Source organism: Nomascus leucogenys, chromosome 22a (assembly GCF_006542625.1).
Source record: "Nomascus leucogenys isolate Asia chromosome 22a, Asia_NLE_v1, whole genome shotgun sequence".
Classification (NCBI taxonomy): Eukaryota; Metazoa; Chordata; class Mammalia; order Primates; family Hylobatidae; genus Nomascus; species Nomascus leucogenys.
The window spans coordinates 12,829,925-12,849,375 of NC_044402.1; the positions used below are offsets into that span (position 1 = coordinate 12,829,925).

Sequence of the window (19,451 nt, forward strand, 5' to 3'; positions counted from 1 at the left end):
CTCTGCATGGCCCAGCTCAGGTGTGGCTGGGGACGGGGAGGGGAAGGACCTGGAGGCCCTCAGCAAGTGTGCTTTAATCCCTACACACACTCTGTGAGGCAGTTCAGCATTCCCATTTTACAGATGAGGAAACTGAGGCTCAGAGATAACAAAATCACTTGCTCAAGATCCTGCAGCCAGGAAGTGGCCCAGAAAGGAGGTCCCCAGGAGGACTGAATCTCCCTTTGTCCCTTCACCCAAATCCAGTGCATCCCACTCCACTCTAAGTTGAGAGGGGAAAAAATTCAGAGAGCCCAGAACAGATTTATTTTTCTTTAGATAAATCTCATACAGAATATGTTACAGTCAGGAGTTCTCAGCTTTCACCAAAAGGTCAGAAGTTATTGCAGTTGTGCCCAGTGGATAGGATGGAGGAAGGGAAACTTCTAGAAAGCTGCCTGTGTTCAGAGAAGGAATCGTCAATGTTTAAAGTTGTGGGGCTGCCCTGCAGAGGGCGTTCCAGGGCAGGTAGGAGTCAGGAGTAAGAGACAAGGTGCACGGGGGGCGACAGGGTGGCCTGGGCTTGGGCAGGCTGGAGACTGCCTCTCTACTGGAAGCAGCATCCGGGCTGTCTGGCCAGGACCTACCCAGGGGACAGCAGAGCCAGGACCACAGGGTGCCCTGGGGCCAGCCCTGCCAGACGGTGTCTCAGCCCCGCCGCAGCGCCTGCAGCTGGTGGGCCACTTTCTCCAGCTCCGCCTCGATGGCCGACAGGCTCTCCAGCTCCTGGTCCTAGGAGAGACATTGGGGGTCACTCGGGCCAGCCTGGCCGGTGGCACGGAAGGCACGGTAAGCCAGAAAGGCGCTGGGTTAGCTGTGTGGCCTCGGACAGGTGGCTTTGTCTCTCTCAGACTCAGGGGACTCATCCATCATGGAGACAGTGATAATGAGCCTACTGTACTGCTCTCGGGATCATTATGCGCAAGAAGGTGGCTGATGCCGGGGGCCCTGTCCCCACACTGCTCTTGGTGGCCTCTTATCCAGGCCCCACTTCCTCTCAAATGGTTCCAGACAGGTGGGCGTCTGTTCAGGGCACATGGAAAACAAAGCTTACAGTGCCCTGAAGAGCCCCCTTCCCTCGGCCTAGCCCATGGGTGCCAGGACCCAGGTTGAGGCCAGCCTGGGGCTTCCGGGTCTGTCTTCTGCAGCCTTCCCACCTGAGGGGAATGTGGGGCCTGAGGCAGGGCCACATGCTGGGGGAGCTGCCCCACGTCGGCCTGCCTAGGGCTGGGCTTTGATCCCTGGTCCTGATTGTGAGAGGATCCCGAGCTCTGGCTGCCCAAGTTTGGGGAAGCAGGGACCCCTCCTCTGAGCCCTGTTCTGTGCCCCAGTCTCCAGAAGCTTCCAGGCCTCAGAACTTGGACACTCACAAGAGCATACCCTCAAGACTCGGAGCAGGAGTGCAGGGAAGGCTGCCTCCTTTGACCTGGGAGGGGTCACTTTCCAGGGGTCACTGCCAGATTTGAGGCTGCCGAGGGCATCCTGGCCCAGGGACCCCGACATTGCAGGCTGTGGAAATAGACTCTACAGCCCCTTAGTCTTGGAGCGGGCCCTGGGGCAGGTGTTCTGCGAGGCTGGGGTTTCTAAGACCCATATGCTTCAGGGGTCCAATTTCTCTGCCCTGTGGTCCAGAGCTCCCTCTGCTTGTGGAGAAAGGAAGCTGGTGGCACCTCTGGGCCCCCATTCTCTCCAGCTTTGTCCTCAGCCCCTCGCCCTGGGCTCCCAGGCACGTGGGCAGATACCCTCTCCCGCTACAGCTGCCAACATGGAGCCTTCTTCCTCTCAGACTGCCAGGCCCAGAGAGGGGGTCGGGGGCCCAAAGAAGGGGCCACACCCTCTTCTAGGTGGGCAGAGAAGAGCCTTGGGGTCAGGGCTGCGGACAGGTGTCAGCCTTCCCACAGAGCCTGGGTTCCCACCTGGACACTAGGCTTGAACCAGGTATCCCAGCCACCTACCTGCCAGGAAGCCCAACTCCCACCCTGCTCTTGTGGTCTCTGTCCCCACGCCCCATTCATCTTCCCCAGGGGCCCTGGTTTTCAAAGCCCTTGTGTGTTCCAATCATGGTAATTACGTGGGCAGAGGAGACTCCTTACCCCTGCTTCATAAATGGGGGAACCGATGAGGCTCAGAGGAGGGGAGTGACCCGCCCGAGTCCATGCAGCTAGGAGGAGGCAGAGCCCAGGTCTTCTGGCTCACATCTGTGTGGCTCCCACCCGCTCCCCACAGGCAAGAGGTCCTCTGGCCCTGCCCCTGCCCTGCCCTGTTACTCTCATGGGCCAGATGCAGGGCCTGAGCCTGGGAGGAGGCTGTGCCTGGGCTGCCTGGGGGCCAGGAGGGGACATGGTCAGACCCACCGCATGGTTTTTCCAGGGCACGACCTGCAAGGCTCACTACTGCCTTCGGGACAATGTCCCCACTCAGCGCCTCCCCCGCTGCCACAGGCTGACCTGAGCTGCTCCTGTCTCCCAGCCAGCTTTGCTGGGTGCCCCCTGTGAGCTGGGGTGTTCTCCCGCCCTGAGAGCCCCCGGTCTGAGCATCTGTCCATCCTCAGACTCCGGCGGCGGCCGGGGGTCGGGGGCATGTCCCCTCAGTGGGGCAGGGGCAGTGTGTCTCAGTGCGGCTGCCCCTGCTGGGCCCACTCTCCACGGCCCAGCACAGAGCTGGCTGCCGCCCCATACCAACCTCTGGTCTGCGGTTTGCGCTGCCCTCCTCCTCTTTCTTCTCCTCGGGGTAGCCTCGGACCTGGAGGGGCAGGCCCGCCTCAAGGCTGTCCTCCCGGGAGGATGGCCTCCAGCCTCGTCGCAGCTGTGGCCCAGGGCCCCTGAAGCCGTAGGCCCGGGCCCGGAAGGAGAGCTTCATGGAACTGTCCGGGTTCTCCTCCTCCTCCTCCTGCCCCTCCAGCCGCTTCTCAGCCGTCAGCTCCTTGGCCAGCTGGTCCATCTTGCTCCAGCGTTTGGAGTCCTCCCACTCCTTGGAGAGCCGCTCCTCCTCCTGCTCCAGCTCCCTGCTCTTCCCACCCTGGAAGAGGCCTTGTGGGGCCACCGCCACCTCCTCCTCCTCCTCTTTCTGCCGGGAGTGCTGCCGCTCTCCCTTCCCTTCGGGGGCCTGAGCCTCCTCAGCCCCAGGCTTCCCAGCTCCATCCACAGCCAGAGCCTCCGACCGACCTGGAGCAGGTGGTGGGCAAGAGCAGGAGAATGGGTGGGGGACCACCGTTTTCCCAGTCTCTGCCACTCCCCGGGGGCCTCTGCTGCGGCCACAGACCTCGGCTCTCAGGGCCCAGCCCAGCCTCTCCACAGCGATGACACTTAGCGGGAAAAATCTTCTTCATGCCAGGCTTTGCAAGACCCTCTCAGCCCAGAGGGGTGGGTTAGCTGGAGCCTGCCTTTTCCCCTCATCCTCACCCCAGAAGCCCAGCAGCTGGAGAGTGAGGAAGGACCCTGACAGGCCTGCAGCAGGAGCCAGGGCCTCTCCTAAACCCTAGTTGAAGTTGACACTGTTTCCAGATCAGCCTGCGCCCTCCTGCCATGGTCTCTGTTCCCAAAGCCAGCCCACCCACCTCCCACCCCTAGCTTCTGGGGCTGGTGGGGGCAGGCTATGTGGAATAGTGGGAAATGCATGGTTTTGGAGTCAGATAAATCTGGGGTAGAACCTCAGCTTTTACTACAAATTAGCTGTGTGACCTTGGGCAAATTACTTAACCTCTCTGAGCCTCATTTGTCCATCTGGGAAATGGAGCTAATACCTACCTTTCAGGGTTGTTATGGGAAATGAGGTTATGGAGAAGGCTCTCCTCCCACCCGTCCCCCTCTCCCAGACGCGTTGGTTGAGGTCTCCGCCATCATACGTACTCTTGCCTTTCCGGATCTCCTTGTAGCCAAGGCTCGGGTGGGGGTTCGGCGCTACAGTGGGGCCTTCTTCCTCGGGGACAGCCTCCTCTCCAGCCTCCGCCTCCTCCTCCTCCTCCTCTTCCTCTTCTCTCTTTGCCTGCCACCCTGGCTCTGCACTCAGGCCCTTCTCTCTGTCCACCAGACCCTGAGAGAGGCCCTCACTGTCCCCCTTGGCCTGTGGGCCTGGGTATTTCTGGCTGGGGAGGCTGGCTGGAGGGTGGGTGTTGGTGGCCTCATCCTCCTCCTCCTCCTCCTCCTCTTCCTCCCCGGGGGCCTGATTGTTCCCCTCAGTCTTGGACTCCTGCCTGGGCTCCGGGAGGGCCTGGGGCCTGGCTCCGTCTGTGGCTTCACCACTTTTCTCTGCCTCCTTGGAATCCTCTCTTTTCTCCATAGCATCCTTGAAGGATGGTTCTTCCATCGCCTCTGCAGACACAGCACAGCCAAGTCAGGCCCTGAGGACTGGGCCACATGTGGGGCCTCCCCACAGGCTAATTTCAGATCTTACTCATTATGTTTCTTGGCTTCCAGCGAGCCCAGCCCAAGACAACGATTAGGGTTACCCCTCTGTCCATGTCCACGTTTGATCTGAGCACAGCTGGATTTGTTTCTTTCCTTTTAATCCTGACTTTTAAAACAGGTTATTATTCAAAGAACAAAAAACCAAAAACCAGACCTTAAGAATTAATCCAGGAGATAAAGCCTGAACGGAAAATTAATATGTCAGCTGTGTGATCTTGGGCAAGTTGCTTAACCTCTCTGTGTAAGAGGCACCATGACTGCAACTTCATTCTCCCCTCCATGTGGGGCTTCTCTGTCTTCAGTGTCCTGTGAAAGGGCTCAATTCTGCAATATTTTAGCGTTTCATTAAAAGGTATTTTATTGTGGCTGCCTTAAAGACAGCCTTTGAACAAGTAAAAATTCCTCCTGTTATTAGAATGATGACCACTGAACAAAGTGCTCCCAAGTACATTCCACCATCTGATCTTCACCAGGATTCTGGTGAAAGGTGCTCCCATGCCTATTTCACAGAAACCCAAAATGATCTGCAGAAAGGTAAGATGACCTGTCCATCTCACGCAGTTTGCGGGCAGCAGAGCTGAGCCTGGAACCCAAGCCTCCAAATGCCAAGTTTGGAATCTCTGCACTGACACATGGCTACCTGCCTCATTAAAGCTTCAACCAAAGTGAGGGCACCTGGGCTTCACTTGAGGGCTTGCCCTCTCAGCCCCAGATGGGAGACACCGGGATCCAGCTCCTGGACACCGGCCTTACCAGCCAATCTTCTACATGGAGAGCAGAAGCGCCACGAGGCCAGTTTGTGGCTCTCCCCGGGAAGGGAGGATGGCTCAGGGTGTCACACTGACCTAAGGCATGACCTCTTCGACTCCTAGAAGCTCTTTGGTTTCAAGAAAGATGATCTGGGTTCATTTCACGTTTCACACCTACTCTGTCTGTGGTCCTCCTGCATCCTGGCTATTCTGAGGCCCCACCGCATCCCAGGAGGACAGGCACTGGGGGCGGGGGCTCTGCTACAGTGGCCACTGGGTAGACCCAGAGTTGAAGCTGTCCACCTGCCATGCCAGAGACCTCCTGCCCTAGACTGTCAGCCCCTCTTCTGGGCAGACGGGACCGAGCGAGGGCTTTGGTGTGAGGCAGGACCAGATTGAAACCCCTGGTCATGCCACTCACCTTGGGCAAGGGGCCTAGTCTCTCTGGGCAGCAGTTTCCCCATTTGTAGAGAGAGGGAAATAAGGGATTATGGGTGGGGCTCCTGACTCATTGGAACCCTGGGTCCATCATAGCTACTGTTCCCATTGCCACCCTCCCTTCCCCACCTCTGGCCAGACTGGCTGGGACAGACCTTTCAGCTCGGCCTGGCTGCTCTGGTTCTCAAGAACCTCCGAGAGTTCATCTTCAAAACCGCTGTGTTTCTTCTGCTGATGTGCCCTCTCCTTGGCACCTGGTATGAGAAAAGGAGGGAAGAGTCCCATTGGGTCCAGCCCTGGCATATTTGTCTATGAGAGTGAAGACCTCCATTTCCCCATCTGTAAGCTGGGCACCTCGTGTTCAGGGCCTGCCCAATGAGACACTGATGGGGCGTGAGCTTGGGGAGCGGTGAAGCATTGGCGTCCCTCACCTCTCTCAGCTGGGCCCTCAGGCGGCCACACTGCCTCGCCAGATTCAGCTGCTCCCTGGGAGGCCAGAACGAGCGTGCTGTGGCCTCACACAGCAAGAAAGTCTCAAATGTAGCAAGGATCCCAGGGGCAGGAGTTGTTGGGGGTGGGGAACCCCTCAGGACCTGGCTGGGTGGGAGTTGGGGGTGGGGAACCCCTCAGGACCTGGCTGGTAGCTCCAGGAACCCTGTGGCAGGTGGTAATGGTGACAGCTCTTGATTCAGGCAAGCTCTGCTACCCTTGGACGCTGTGAGTCCAGGCCTGGGGACAAGGCCAAGCCCTGTGCCTGCATCGGAGCCCAGGGTTGGCGCCCGCTGCCGTGACCCAGAGACCCCTCTCCCCCCGCCGCTGCTGCCTCCTCTGACTGTCCCCACACCTGTGCCTTATTCCTGATGTTGGCCCCTCAGCTAGCCCAGCCCATTTCTTCCCGCAGTGGGCTTTCCGGGGCAGCTGTGGGCCAGGGAGCATGCCCAGCCCTGGCCTCAGGCAACGTGGGTTCCAGTCCCCTTCTGGCTATTTCCTAGCTCCTTGGGCAACTTGGGCTCTCCCAGAGTTGGGTGCTTGTCTAGAAAACAGGGTTGCTGTGTGGTAAATGCTAAGACAGAGGCACACAGAAGATGTTATGGGAGCCCAGGAGGGAGTGGACGGATAGATGGATGGACAGAAATACATCCAGGACTCTGTTAATGGAAAACAGTCATATATACGTATATTGACTGCTTATACGGGATACACACGTGTATGAATACAGATGTTTCAGGACACATTCCCCTATAATAGTCTCTGTTGACAGTCTATTTAATTATTTAAATGTAATCAGTTAGTCATTCAATGTTTAATTTTAAAGTTATATTGTAATAAAATATTTAATGCTTAGTTAAAAAAAAAAAGACACTAGTCCAAGGTCACTGCTGATGACATAACTATCCAGGTAATAATAGTCCCAGCCGTGCCCGGCACTCCCTGCCCCTCCAGCAACAGTAGGAGGTGGGTGCTGGGTGCTTGCCGCCCAGGCTGGCTCGTGAGTGGGAGGAAGAACAGTGTGTTAGCTTGGAAAGGGCCATAGGAATCCTATTGATGTGGCTGTGTTTACACGCCTCCTCCCCAAAGCCCTCTCTGTTCTCACACATGGCCTGGTCTGCCCCAAAGGCCTCAGAGTGGGGCCCATCCTGGAGCCAGAGCAGCCTTCATACCCCCACCCTACCCCAGACACAAGCCCAGCCCTTAAAAACACTCTCGCTTCGTTGGGAAGCAGATGCTGGATTCATGCTATAATGCCCTGTTCTCATGGAGAGACACAACACCACCAGTGGTCCTGCCCTGGTGGAAACAGCCACTTCCCACAGGGAGTCAGCCAGGGCAGGTGCAGGGCCAAACTCAGGTTTCCTGATTTGCAAGGCTAGGGCCGTGCTTTGCATCAAGCCTGGAAGGAGCTGGGGGGCTGGGCATAGAGGCTAACTGTGGGATGATAGCAGCTTAACCTTCCACCCCAGTATCCTGTCCAGGCCTGGCTTGAATATCATCAGTGACGAGTGGCTCACTACTTCACAAAGTTATTTCCTAAAATGACTGAACTGCAGAGGCGGTGGGTTTTGGGGAAGCTGCACCTGGCATGTCTCTATTCACTGTGTGACCTTGGATAAGTCGCTCAACCTCTCTGGGCCTTGATTTCTTTAACAATATCAATAACAGATTGAGCCAGGTGGCACGGCAGATCCTGCTTTTCCGCTTTATAATTAAAAGGAAATGACAGTCCCAGAGAGGAACTTGCTGAACCTTCCACCAGATTTTCTGACTCTCTTTTACTGGAATTTACCCAGAGTCATGTGCAGTGGCTGGAAAATACCTTGGAGAGCGAGGTCTTGGAGCTCCTTCAGTAAATTCTGATGTCTCAGAATGGAAAGGATCCGTTCATCTGCAATGAAGAGGAGTCATCATGGGTGGTTTCCAGAGAACAGCCGAGAAAGAGATTACCATCAATATTTTCAGCTGAGCACAAGGAATTTACTCTGGAAACTCAAAACCAGGGTGGTGGCAGCAAGATTGGGTCTTCAGATAACACTTTTGAAATTACCTCCTTTCCAAGGTGTGTGTCAGTTTCCTACTACATTAAAGAAGTCAGCCACTGCCCCAGCACCCAGACCTCAGCCAAAGGGTGGCAACCCCTGAGGATGAGTGGGGTCTCTTTAAATACAACAGCTTTCCATCTCCATGCCTGTGCTCACACTGTCTACCACACCTGGACAACCCTGTCTTCATTTTTCCACCCATCGGTTTCCACTGTTTCTTTTAAAGCCCAACTGAAATGCTGCTGGCTCTATCCAGCAGTTAGTAAAAACTTGACTGAGGCCGGGCACGGTGGCTCACACCTGTAATCCCAGCACTTTGGGAGGCCAAGGCAGGCAGATCACAAGGTCAGGAGATCGAGACCATCCTGGCGAACATGGTGAAACCCCGTCTCTACTAAAAATACAAAAAATTAGCTGGGCATGGTGCGGGTGCCTGTAGTCCCAGCTACTCGGGAGGCTGAGGCAAGAGGGTGGCGTGAACCCGGGAGGCGGAGCTTGCAGCGAGCCAGGATCGAGCCACTGCACTCCAGCCTGGGCAACAGAGTGAGACTCTGTCTCAAACAAACAAACAAACAACAAAAACAAAAAGCAAAACAAAAAAAAAACTTGACTGATTGCCTGGAAAGATTTCATCCTTCTCCTGTCCACCCATTACATTCCTTTATTCATCACACATCTAGAGGGTGTCTGCAGAGGCCAGAGGCTGTTCTAGGCACTGGGATACAACACACAAAATCTTTGTCCATAGGGAGCTCACAGTCTGGGGTTTTGCTGTTCCAGCCCTGGTTTTATTTTGCCCAGAGTTCTAGTTAACTGTGTTCATATGCATCTCCTCTGACAGTCTATAATGACCTGGGCTACAACCCCTTCAACTGTCTATACACCTTGGACCCCAGTGCGGTGCCTGGACGTGACGGGCACTCAGTCAGTGACTGTTGAGTTAAATCATTAATTCCACCAAAAGCCACACACCCATGTCCTAGCCTCCCAGCCCAGCAGGCAGCAGCCCTCACCCCTAGCCTCCAGCTCATACCTCCTCGGAGTGTCTCAAAACATTCCTGGCTGACAGGCATGGGGCTGGGCTTGGAAAGTGTGTCGGAGATGACCTCAACGATGCATTTCATCACCTGGGAACACAGTGCAGGGGCAGGTTGGGGCTGGTTTGAGCATGGGGCTCAGTCCCTGGAGGCTCTAGGGTGAATTTCTAGTGAGGACAGAGGGTATTTGCCTTTGTCTTTGGGAGTCCAGGATCCCTGGCTCAGAGACACAGCTCTGCTTTCTTAGCCAGACAGTAATAGCAATGACAATAGAAAACCCTTACACAGTGCTTACCATGTGTCAGCCACTCCAACCACATGGCCAGCAGGTTCCCCTCCAAGGTGGATCATGGTGAGAATGGGGTGTAGGGAATGGTACCTGGTACCTTCTCATCCCCAAGTGCTATTTCTCTAAACATGAGAAAACTGCTTCTGGGCACTAAAATGATGTCTTACAAAAGTGCTCTGATTGTGAAGATGCCCAAAGGTCAGCTCCTCCAGGAAGTCCTTCTGGACTGCCCAGAGGAGACAAAGACCTTCCCTGGCTCTACCCTCTTTGGAAATAGGATGTAGGTTACTGTCTTCCCACACCCATGGTGTTGTTGCATGCAAGGAGTCACAGCTTCAGATTCTCACTCCATGTTCACCATGGGATGGATGAATCCCTGGGCAGCATGTGAGCACACATTGACTACACCTGGGAGCATATCCCAGGTCACCCACAGCCACGCCTCTGAAAGTCTTATCCTGTGCCCGCAAAGGTGTTGTGGATAATTAGGCATATGATAAATGAGTGATCTTTGATGATGGTGCCCACTGTAATGTGGTATCCTGGCTGTGTGATCTTGGAGAAGTGACTTAACCTCTCTGAGCCTCAGTGTCCTCATTTGTAAAATGGGAGTGAGAATACCTTCCCAACTGCTCTCCCAGGGTAATGAGGTACAGATGGAAAAACACTCTCTCAAGCATGGAGTGTCAGCATGCCCAGGGAGGGGTTCACAACTCCAGCCCTGCTTCCACAGCCTAGAGCTGAGTAGAGAGCAGGAGGTGTCAGACAGGCATCAGGCAACACCAGCAGGGAGTGAGGGGGTGGGAGGCTGTGTCTACGGGATGCCAAGGCAACCGGTCCAAGGATCCAAGATGGCAAACTGGCAAGTGCTCTCTATAATGCGTGTAGTCACAACAATCTCATATAGAATCTTCAGGTCTTAACCAACTGCTTTGGTGCCCCTGACCACAAGCTGCTGGATATAATATGGTGACCAGGGTGTCTCCCATAAGGGATCTAGCAAGGAGAGCCCAGCAGCCTGTACCCTGTATCTCCCTGCAACCCCGGACCTTGCATTGGGAATCTCAGATAACTACCTGTTCGCGAGGGCATTTTCTGGGAGGCAGGAATTGGGTAGAGGGTCTGGAGAGGGATGGGGAGATCAAGCAGGCAGCTCTAGAAATAACAGTGCCCATTTACTGAGGACCTATTATGTGCTAGGCAATTCACATCCATGATTCCTACTCTTTACACCTCCCCTCAAGGAAAAGGAGAAAAAGGCAGAGCTCAGAGAAGTTAAGGAATTTTCCCAAGGTCACACAGCTAGAATGAGTGGTAGAGGTTTAAATTCTGTCCCATCTGCAACTAAAACATAGGAAATATAATTGAGCAAACTGAGGTTGGAATCTCTTGGATGGCTTGGATTTTAACTGTGGTGTCTAGTGGAAGAAAATAGTTTCTGGGAAGGTGGGGAGTAGAAATTTCTCTGACCCTCAAGTCAGAGATTTGGATGAGCACTAGAGCCTGGAAAAAACAGCCCCAGCTCAGCCATGAATGAATTCCAAGTACACACCCAGCGTGGCGTGTCTCTTGCTGCCAGAGAAACCCCTACCAGTGTCTCCTAAGGCCCTTTCCTGGGTGACCTCCACAACTAGCCCCTATTGGTGGGACTGTGGGTGCAGGAGCCATGATCAAGATGTTTTCCTTGTGTTCCTTTGGGACAGCCAGGGCTGGAGAGTCTGCTGGGTGTGGGTTGTTGCTGGCAGAGCCTTTCAGGGGGAAAGAAAGAGCAAAGGGGGGAGGCCAGAGCCAGGCAGGCAAAGGCCATTTTTACAGGTCTGTGGACAACCACAACTACAGAGAAGCCACCCCCCACCAGCCCCTGGGGGGCCTACTGGATTCAGAGTGTTCAAGACAGCCTGAAGCCAGGCACCTCGGCCCAGCAGGTAAGATGCAGGCCTCTTCCACTGCACATGCAGCTCAGAGGAAGCTGGGGAAGTCCCCACAGCAGGACAGCAGGGAAAGCAAGCAATCTTTGATATCTTCTTTTGCAAGCTGTCCCCAGGCTCAGCAGCCGCAGTGCTGGCTCTTGGCTTTATGCCGAACTTACTCCTGCAGCTGCCCAAGAACTGGCTGTGAAGTGTCCACTGGAACCTCCTACCCCTCATCCCCAGCACCCCTTCTTACCTCGGTGTCCCCTTTATTCATAGGGCTGTTCACAGGGAGCGCAGTGACTGGGAAGAAGAAGAGAGTGCTGGGGTCACTCCTCTGCTCCAAGTGGATGCCAGTCCTTCCTGACCGGGCTCACTGGGGCCCGTTCACCCAATGCGACCCCTCAAAACTGCCCCCACCAAAATCAGCTAGGGCTGATTTTGTTTCCCTTCCCCGGTTGCTGCCCACAGTGGGGTGGTCCCCAGAGGCTGCACTGAGAGGTCCTCCCCCTCCCCCTTGGGAAACTCTTGCTCTGTAGCGGGTGTGCTTTGGAGCGGGGAGCGCCATCAAAACAAGGCCAAGGGCTGCACAGTGGGACAGAGGTGCGACACAGATGAGGGGGAGAGAGAGACCCCAGAGGCGCGGGGGAAGAGATGGAGGAGGGGGATTGTGAGGGATGATATGGAGAAGTAGAAGTCAAGGGCAGAAAGGCGGGGAGAGTGAGATGAAAGGGGAAGGGGGTGGAGGGGTGCGAGCAGCCATGCTCCCACCTCCCCGCAGTGACCTTGGCCGGCCACCGCGCAACTGGCACTGGCCCTGATGCAACCGAGGCGCCAAGCCCAGACAAGGGGTGGGCACAAGGGAGACTTGCCCCGCGGGGTTGGGAGTCAGGCCCAAGTGTCTTGTGGGTCCCAGGCGGAGGCCACACTGCAGGGTCAGGCGGGAGGCGGAGGCGCTGACCGCGGTGCTGAAAACTCGCCGCGCCCGAAGGGAGGTGTGGAGGGGTGCGGGGCGCCGCGCGGTGCCCGGACCTCAAGGTGGGAAGGGGCGCCCGGAACCCTCTCCCGCGAGCTCCCCGCGCTCGCTCACCTTGCCCGGCGCAGAGCAGAAGCGCCAGGACAGCGGCGGAGCGCATGGCGGACCCGGGCGCTGAGCAGCTGGCGGTGTGGGGCCGGGCACCTAGGCACCGGGCGAGGGGCGGCTGGACCGGCGGCCGGGGTCGGGCTGCGGTGGCACCGGCGCGGGGCTGGGGGCGCAGTGCCTCGGCGTGCGTCCGTCTGTCGGTCGATCCTCCCGCAAGCTCCCCTGCACAGGGCTCGAGCACTGCAGTGGCAGGAGAGGCGGCAGCAGCAGCGCCCTGGCGCCCCGTTTATATACCCCGACCCCGGAAATGACGTCAGCGGTGCCGCCCCCTCCCCCTTTCCCCACTCCCCAGGGGTCCAGTCCCCGCTCGCCCCACCTCTAACCTCACCCCTCGCTACCTCTGGCCTCTGCCTCTCGGAGCTGGTGGATCTTGGCCACGAAGTGGGTATCTGGTTTCCAAGAGGTGGAATGGGAGGCAGGGGGGCTGTGGCTGATCCTCCACCCCTCGACGATTCCACCGATTTGCCGTGTGTCCCTGGGCAAGTCACTCCGATCTCTGGACCTTGCCTTCTTCCATGTGTACTGAGGTCCCTGGCAGCCCCAGCACCCCGTGCTATTTTCCCGAAGTGCCCCCTGCCTGGGGTGTGCTCCCCCGGTCTCACAGGCTGGAGGCATGCCCATCACTCATGGCTCTCTCCAATATCTAGGAGGCTCTAGAGGGGCTTCCGATGCCCTGTCTGAGTGAGGCTTCTCTCACTCTGGCAAGCTAGTTGTGTGCCTTCACACTTTGTTGTTGAATGTGTATTTATTTGAATAATGTTTAGTCATCATTACTTTCACAGTGCTGAGCGCCACACAATCCGGCACAGAGGAAACACTTGACAGGTAACTGTTGAATGTATCGATTGAAGGTTCAAGCCATGGGTGAGTGAATCCTGGGCTCTGCATGCACACGGGAACCAGGGGCTCACTTTCACCAGGAAGCTTAAGCCGCTGTTGGACACCTCTTGTTAGCTAGTGAGGGAGGAGTGGGGGCCAGTTCTTATTACATCCGCCAAAATAGGAGTCCTTGCAACACCTACCCATTAGCGCTAGTGCAACCCCTTAGCATCACCTTCTTGCCACTGGCAGCCCATCTGAATTTGAGAACAGCTCTCACCTCTTCCTGAGCATTCTTAAAACCTGGATATTTTGTGTAAAAGGTCAGTTTCCTGGTTGGCTTCCCTTATTCCTGGGGCCCTTGATGCTCCAGCCACGTTGCTACTCTCACCCTGAGGGCTATGTTGGAAGTTCTTTGCCACCTGACCCCACTGTCACAGGGAACCTGGGATCTGGGTGACGGTTTGTCATTGGCTGACATCGTCCAGAGCCCCTCCTTCCTGCCCACCCCTCTCCATCTGCTGCTGCTGTTTTCTACTGATACTTCCTGTCCCACACCTGTGCTCACACCTGTCCCTAAATGAGAACATGGTGGGAGCTCAAAGGAGACTGAAATGGCCACATTCATGCATTTACATATTTGCTTTGTTAAGCACCTACTATGTGCTTAGAACATCCTAGAACAGTACACAATTGAGGGTACAGCATTAAACAGAACAGACAGAAGCCCTACATTCTAGATGGTGAAGACAGACAATGAATAAGAAGTAACATCCACAATTTGTCAGCAGGGAAGGGGATGGGTGTGCTGAGCGAGGGTGGGGTTATACTTAAATAGGATGGATCAGCCGGGTGCGGTGGTTCACGCCTGTAATATCAACAGTTTGGGAGGCTGAGGCGGGCAGATCACCTGAGGTCAGGAGTTCGAGACCAGCCTGACCAACATGGTGAAACCCCATCTCTACCAAAAATACACAATTAGCCGGGCATGGTGGCGCATGCCTATAATCCCAGCTACTTGGAAGGCTGAGGCAGGAGAATCGCTTGAACCCAAGAGGTGGAGGCCGGGTGTAGCGAGCCGAGATCACACCACTGCACTCCAGCGTGGGCAACAAGAGTGAAACTCTGTCTCAAACAAACAAACAACAACAACAAAAACGGGAAATAGAATGCTGGTTGCCAGGGGCTGAGGGGGAGGAGGAAACAGAGAGTTAGTGTTTCATGGGTACGGAGTTTGGGAAGATGAAAAAGTTCTGGAGATGGATAGTGGTGATGGCTGCACAGCAACATAACTGGACTTAATGCCACTGAATTGTGCCCCGAAAAATGGTTAAGATGGTAAATGTTATGTTAGGGATATTTTATCACAATAAAAAAAATCACTCTCAATATCTTGTGGGGACGTTGACTGCAAGAAGGTGGCTGGTTCTAGCCTGGAGGATGGAGAGCAGGGGCAGAGCTGGTGTCCTGGCCTCCCTGGAGGACAGAAGCTGTCCAGCCAGCATCTCTGGGAGCACCACAGGCACTGGACCTAGTGAACAGAAGGGGAGGGGCACCAGGGAGGATTCTCACAGATGTTCTCCTCTCCAGAATGCTGATTTCGAGAGAGGCCCCAAAAATAGCCCTCTCTCTCCCCCATGGGGAGATGTAGGCTCCGAGCTGACTAGGACCTCTTGCTGCTCCCCACAAGCCAGGCGTGAGTCTAACTCTAACAGTGCAGTCAGAGCCCTGCCCATGTCTCTTGGTGCTTTGAGGGCCCTGACGAACCTCCCACTGCTGGGATCTACCCTTCTGTGCCCACAGGCTCTATTTTTTTTTTTTTTTTTTTTTTTTGAGACAGAGTCTTGCTCTGTCATCCAGGCTGGAGTCCAGTGGCACAATCTCAGCTCACTGCAACCTAGAAACCCAGAAGGCTGCAGAAAGTTGCAAGTTCAGGGAGTTGCCCCCAGGAGCAGCCCTCAGCCAGTGATATCAGGCTTTTACTTGTAAATACCCCTGGGTGGGATAATTCGCAGGAGGATTTTTTGGTACCATTTCCCAGCAGTGATGTCTGGCTTGATAGTGCACACTTTATTGACAGCGCACACTTTATATAGACAGCCCACACTTTATTGACAGCACACACTTTATTGACAGCACACACTTTATGACAGCGCACACTTTATGACAGCGCACACTTTATTGACAGCGCACACTTTATGACAGCGCACACTTCATTTAGAAAGCCCACGCTTTATTGACATCACACACTTTATTGACAGCGCACACTTTATCGACAGCACGCACTTTATTAACAGTGCACATTTTATTGACAGCACACACTTCACTGACAGAGCACACTTTATTGACAGCTTGCATTTTATTGACAGCACACACTTTATTGACAGTGCGCACTTTATTGACAGCGCACGCTTTATTAATAGTGCACACTTTATTGACAGTGAGCACTTTATTGATAACGCACACTTATTGACAGCGCACACTTCTTTGGCTTCCTTTCCCTTCCCGACCCATTCACTCTCCAGCCCCATTTTCCCTTCTTGATCTTCTACCAGGGATTCCTTGTCAGCCACGTGCACTCAAATCCTTGTGTCAGGGAACCCAAGCCCAAGCTAAGATGCTGACCAGCACCGGCTCTGTGTCTGAGGTGTGGGTGGTCTGTTTTCCCATTCCTCCAACGGTCCTTGGTACTGTGGCCACATGGAACTCAGTGCCCTTCAAGCCTCATCCCTTCTCGGGCCCTGGCAGCTTTCTCCTCTGTCCCTGGCTCCGGGGCTTGGTTGGTGTTAGTGTGGAGGGTGGCTCTTTAAACACCTGTCCTACCTAGGAGGTGTCTTGTCAACTCCAGGTCATTGCAACGCCTCCGATGAAGGTTGTGGCCCAAATGGTGAGGGTGGGCCGAGGCCAGAATGCACTTGGTTGGGAAAGTGAACAAGGCCTTCCATGAGCCAAGGTGCAGTGACAGAATGAAGGGGTGGGCAGAGCCCTGGGCTCTAGGGTCAGCCCGACACACAGCCTACCCTGGGGCTGCCGTCAACTCCCTGAGCGGCCCATGCCAGCCACTTTCCCATGATTTCCCGTGAGGAGGAGGCTGATCGAATTGCTCACAAGTGTGTGAAGAGTGAAGCAGTCCATGCAGGTGAAAGGCTCACATACTTGTGATGCAGTCACTATCATTATCCTCACCTGTAGATTAGGAGGTAGCGGGTCAGAGAGGTTGCCTAAATTGCCTAATAGCACACAGCTGGCAAGTAGCAGAGGAAGGATTTAACCTCAGGCTGTGGGTCCCCAACACAGTCACGTGGATGTTTATTGGTTTTAGATAAATGTGGAAGTTTATTGCTTTTAGGTAGATGCTAATTTTGTCTGACAAAAGGGGGAATTGAGTCTCAGAGACAGATAGTGTCTTGTCCCAGGTCACACAGCAAATCCAAATCAGTAGCAGGGCTGGGTTAAGAGCTAAGCTCCCCTGGGTCCCAGCCTTGGGTTTACCTTCCTGGAAAAGGTTGCTTTCCCTTGAATGTCCCATGTGATGGTGCTGTGGGGGAATGGGCTTCCCCCAGGTATTGCCCAGGGTTGCTCAGCTGCCTTGGAGATGAGCAGTCCAGGCCCTGCCACACTCCAGCCTCTCTGGACCCACCCTCTTTTTCACCAGTTCTACCAAAGCCGTTTGGGGTCTGGGAAGGGGAGACATTCAACCAACATGTCTTGAGCACCTGCTGTGTTCCTGTCTCTGTTCTGGATTCTTGAAATATGCTGCTACAGAGAAGAGGCAAGGCCCCTGCCTTGTTGGAGCCTGTGTCCTAGGCTGAGACAGACATCAACAGCAAACCATAATAAATACATGCAGTCTAGAGTGGGGTAGAAGGTGGTGATGGCTGTAAAATACCAGGATGGGAGGGTATGGGCCTCACTAAATAAGTGGCCAAGGTAGGCCTCATTAAGATAGTAACTTGAGTGAGGACTTGAAGGGGTCCAGGGAGCAAACCACGTAGGTGTATGGAGGAAGAACTTTCCAGGCAGAGTGAACAGCCAGTGCAAAGGCCCTGGGGCAGGGTCATGCCTGGCAGGCTTGGGAAAGAGCAAAAAGGCCGAGGTGGCTGGGAGAGAGTGAGGCCAGGGTGGTAGGAGAGGCTGTGGTGTGGGCTCGCATTAGGCAGGGCTTCATGGGCTTTGGCAGTGTCTTTGATTTTTACTCTGAGAAGGGCAGGAGTCACTGGGAGAAGATGGGTGGGGAGGGTGTGAGGCATTGGGGTCTGCAATACATCCTATGGATGGGCCCTCCGATCTAGCAAGCTCCCAGCAGCCCCAGCACCCAACTCCATCCCAGGAGGCCTGAACCAGAGTCCAGGAGAGGAAAAGAGAAAGCCATTGCCACCACCAGCCCCTGGTAGCCAGAAGTGTCCCCTTTGGTGAGCACCAGATCCCAGGGGGTGAGTGGCTGCTCCCCTGGCTGAGGCTCAGGACTTCTCCATGTGAGTGGTTCCTGCCAGGGGGTCCTGCCTGTGCCCCAGGGAAAGTGGCAGCTGCTTATCTGCTGTTGGGGCCCAGGCCATGAAACAGCAGAGTCAATACACCCTCGTCCCACTTACAAAATCATATTTTCCAAACACACAGCTCCCCCAAGCCCCTTATCAGGCCTCCAGGTGGAAAAGCCCTGTTGCCTGGCAATGTTGCCTTATCTGTGAGGTCTGCGTGGAGGCCAGAGCGAGGTGATTTCATTATATCCTCTCCCATCTGTCTCTGCAAACATCCCTGGGGGCTTCCAATTAAGGTTTTGCTTTCCTTCTTCAGCAGATGTTTGCTTTAATCTAATAAAACAGTTTGCAGGCCTCCTCAGTGGGTGTAGGAGGACTTCGGTAGGCTTCCGCCAAGGAGGGTGTTGGGAGAGGTGGGGGGAGGGTGCCAGGCACACCAAGCCCTGGACACCGAGGCTGGCTGAGGCACGAGGCACAGCAGGCTGGGAAGAAGGAGCGGGCCTGGCCCACACTGAGAGGTGAGAGACGTCTGCCCTGTGCCCCACCTCCTCTCCTTCCCGGGGCCATATACCCCGGGGGTCCAGCGGCATGCTGATCCCTCTTGAACATGACGTCTTCTAGGGTGACACCGCTGGGTCAGAGCTTCTGCTTCCAAGGGGAGATCACCTGAGAGATGGGACTGCAGAGGCTCCATAAAGAAGGCGCTACTGGGGAATTGCTTAGCGATGTGCAAACTTCAAACTCACACCCGGCAAACCAGAACATAGGAAGCTGCAGGTTAGGTCCACGGTGGAAGATAGTGGGAGGCACTGGCATGGCCGCTTAGAGAAGTCATTGTGGTGGAGAGGGAGGTCAAAGCAGAAGTGTTTCTAAGATGGGCCCAGCGTCTAAGTCTCTGAACCAGAGAGGACCCCCTGCCCAGGCTCCGACCCCTCAACTTTGTGGGTTCCGAAATGGTTGACCAATAGGGCCTCCTAGGGAGGAAACTTCCAGTGACTTAAGGGTGGTTTTTGTCCCAAGAGGTCTTTGCTGGGTGGCAGAAGCATCTAAGAATGGTGGGAACAGCTGCACTTTGGAGCCAGAGAGACCTGGGTTAAACCCTGGCTCTTCCTATACTCGTTGTGTGGCCTTGCAAACATTAAGTCACTTTTCTGAGCCTCTGATTCCTCTTCTACAAAATGACCCAAATAATCTCTTGTGTGATTTCTATGAATTTCACTAACAGGGTTCAGTCTCACCAACATTTATCAGTGGCTACTATGTCGGGGCCGGCTCAGCGGTGTTGGCAATGGGAGGGGAAGTCCCAGCACAGTTCCTGGCCCTTGAGGGTGCTCAGCACCTGTGACTCTCCCCAGGTGGATGTCATAGCTCTTCCCTTCCCTCTCTCCCCCAGGCTCTGTCCTCGGCTGCAGCCCTGGGTTCACCTGGCTCCATTTGCAGCTGACTAAGTCAGCCATGCCCTGCAAGCCTCAGCATCAGCAGCACTTGGCAGCTCAGCTTCTGAGAGAGCTTCTGTTTTCTCATCAGGAAAATAGGGCTGTTGATATCAGTACCCACCTCCTAGAGCTCTTGTGAGGCCTCGTGGAGTTAATGTGCATCAGGTGC

General features: G+C 55.0%; 1 protein-coding gene across 1 annotated transcript; it reads right to left on the bottom strand.

Moving 5' to 3' along the window:
* Window positions 1-288: 288 nt before the first annotated feature.
* CHGA (chromogranin A) lies at window positions 289-13,306 on the bottom strand. The gene is made up of 9 exons (XM_003260903.4): window positions 12,888-13,306; window positions 12,496-12,729; window positions 11,662-11,708; window positions 9,203-9,296; window positions 7,947-8,015; window positions 5,788-5,886; window positions 3,888-4,349; window positions 2,722-3,203; window positions 289-771 (listed from the first exon to the last, which is right to left on the bottom strand). The coding sequence occupies exons 1-9, from the start codon at window positions 13,168-13,170 to the stop codon at window positions 688-690; spliced, it is 1,854 nt and encodes a 617-aa protein (XP_003260951.2). The 5' UTR covers window positions 13,171-13,306; the 3' UTR covers window positions 289-687.
* Between the last annotated feature and the right edge of the window lie 6,145 nt (window positions 13,307-19,451).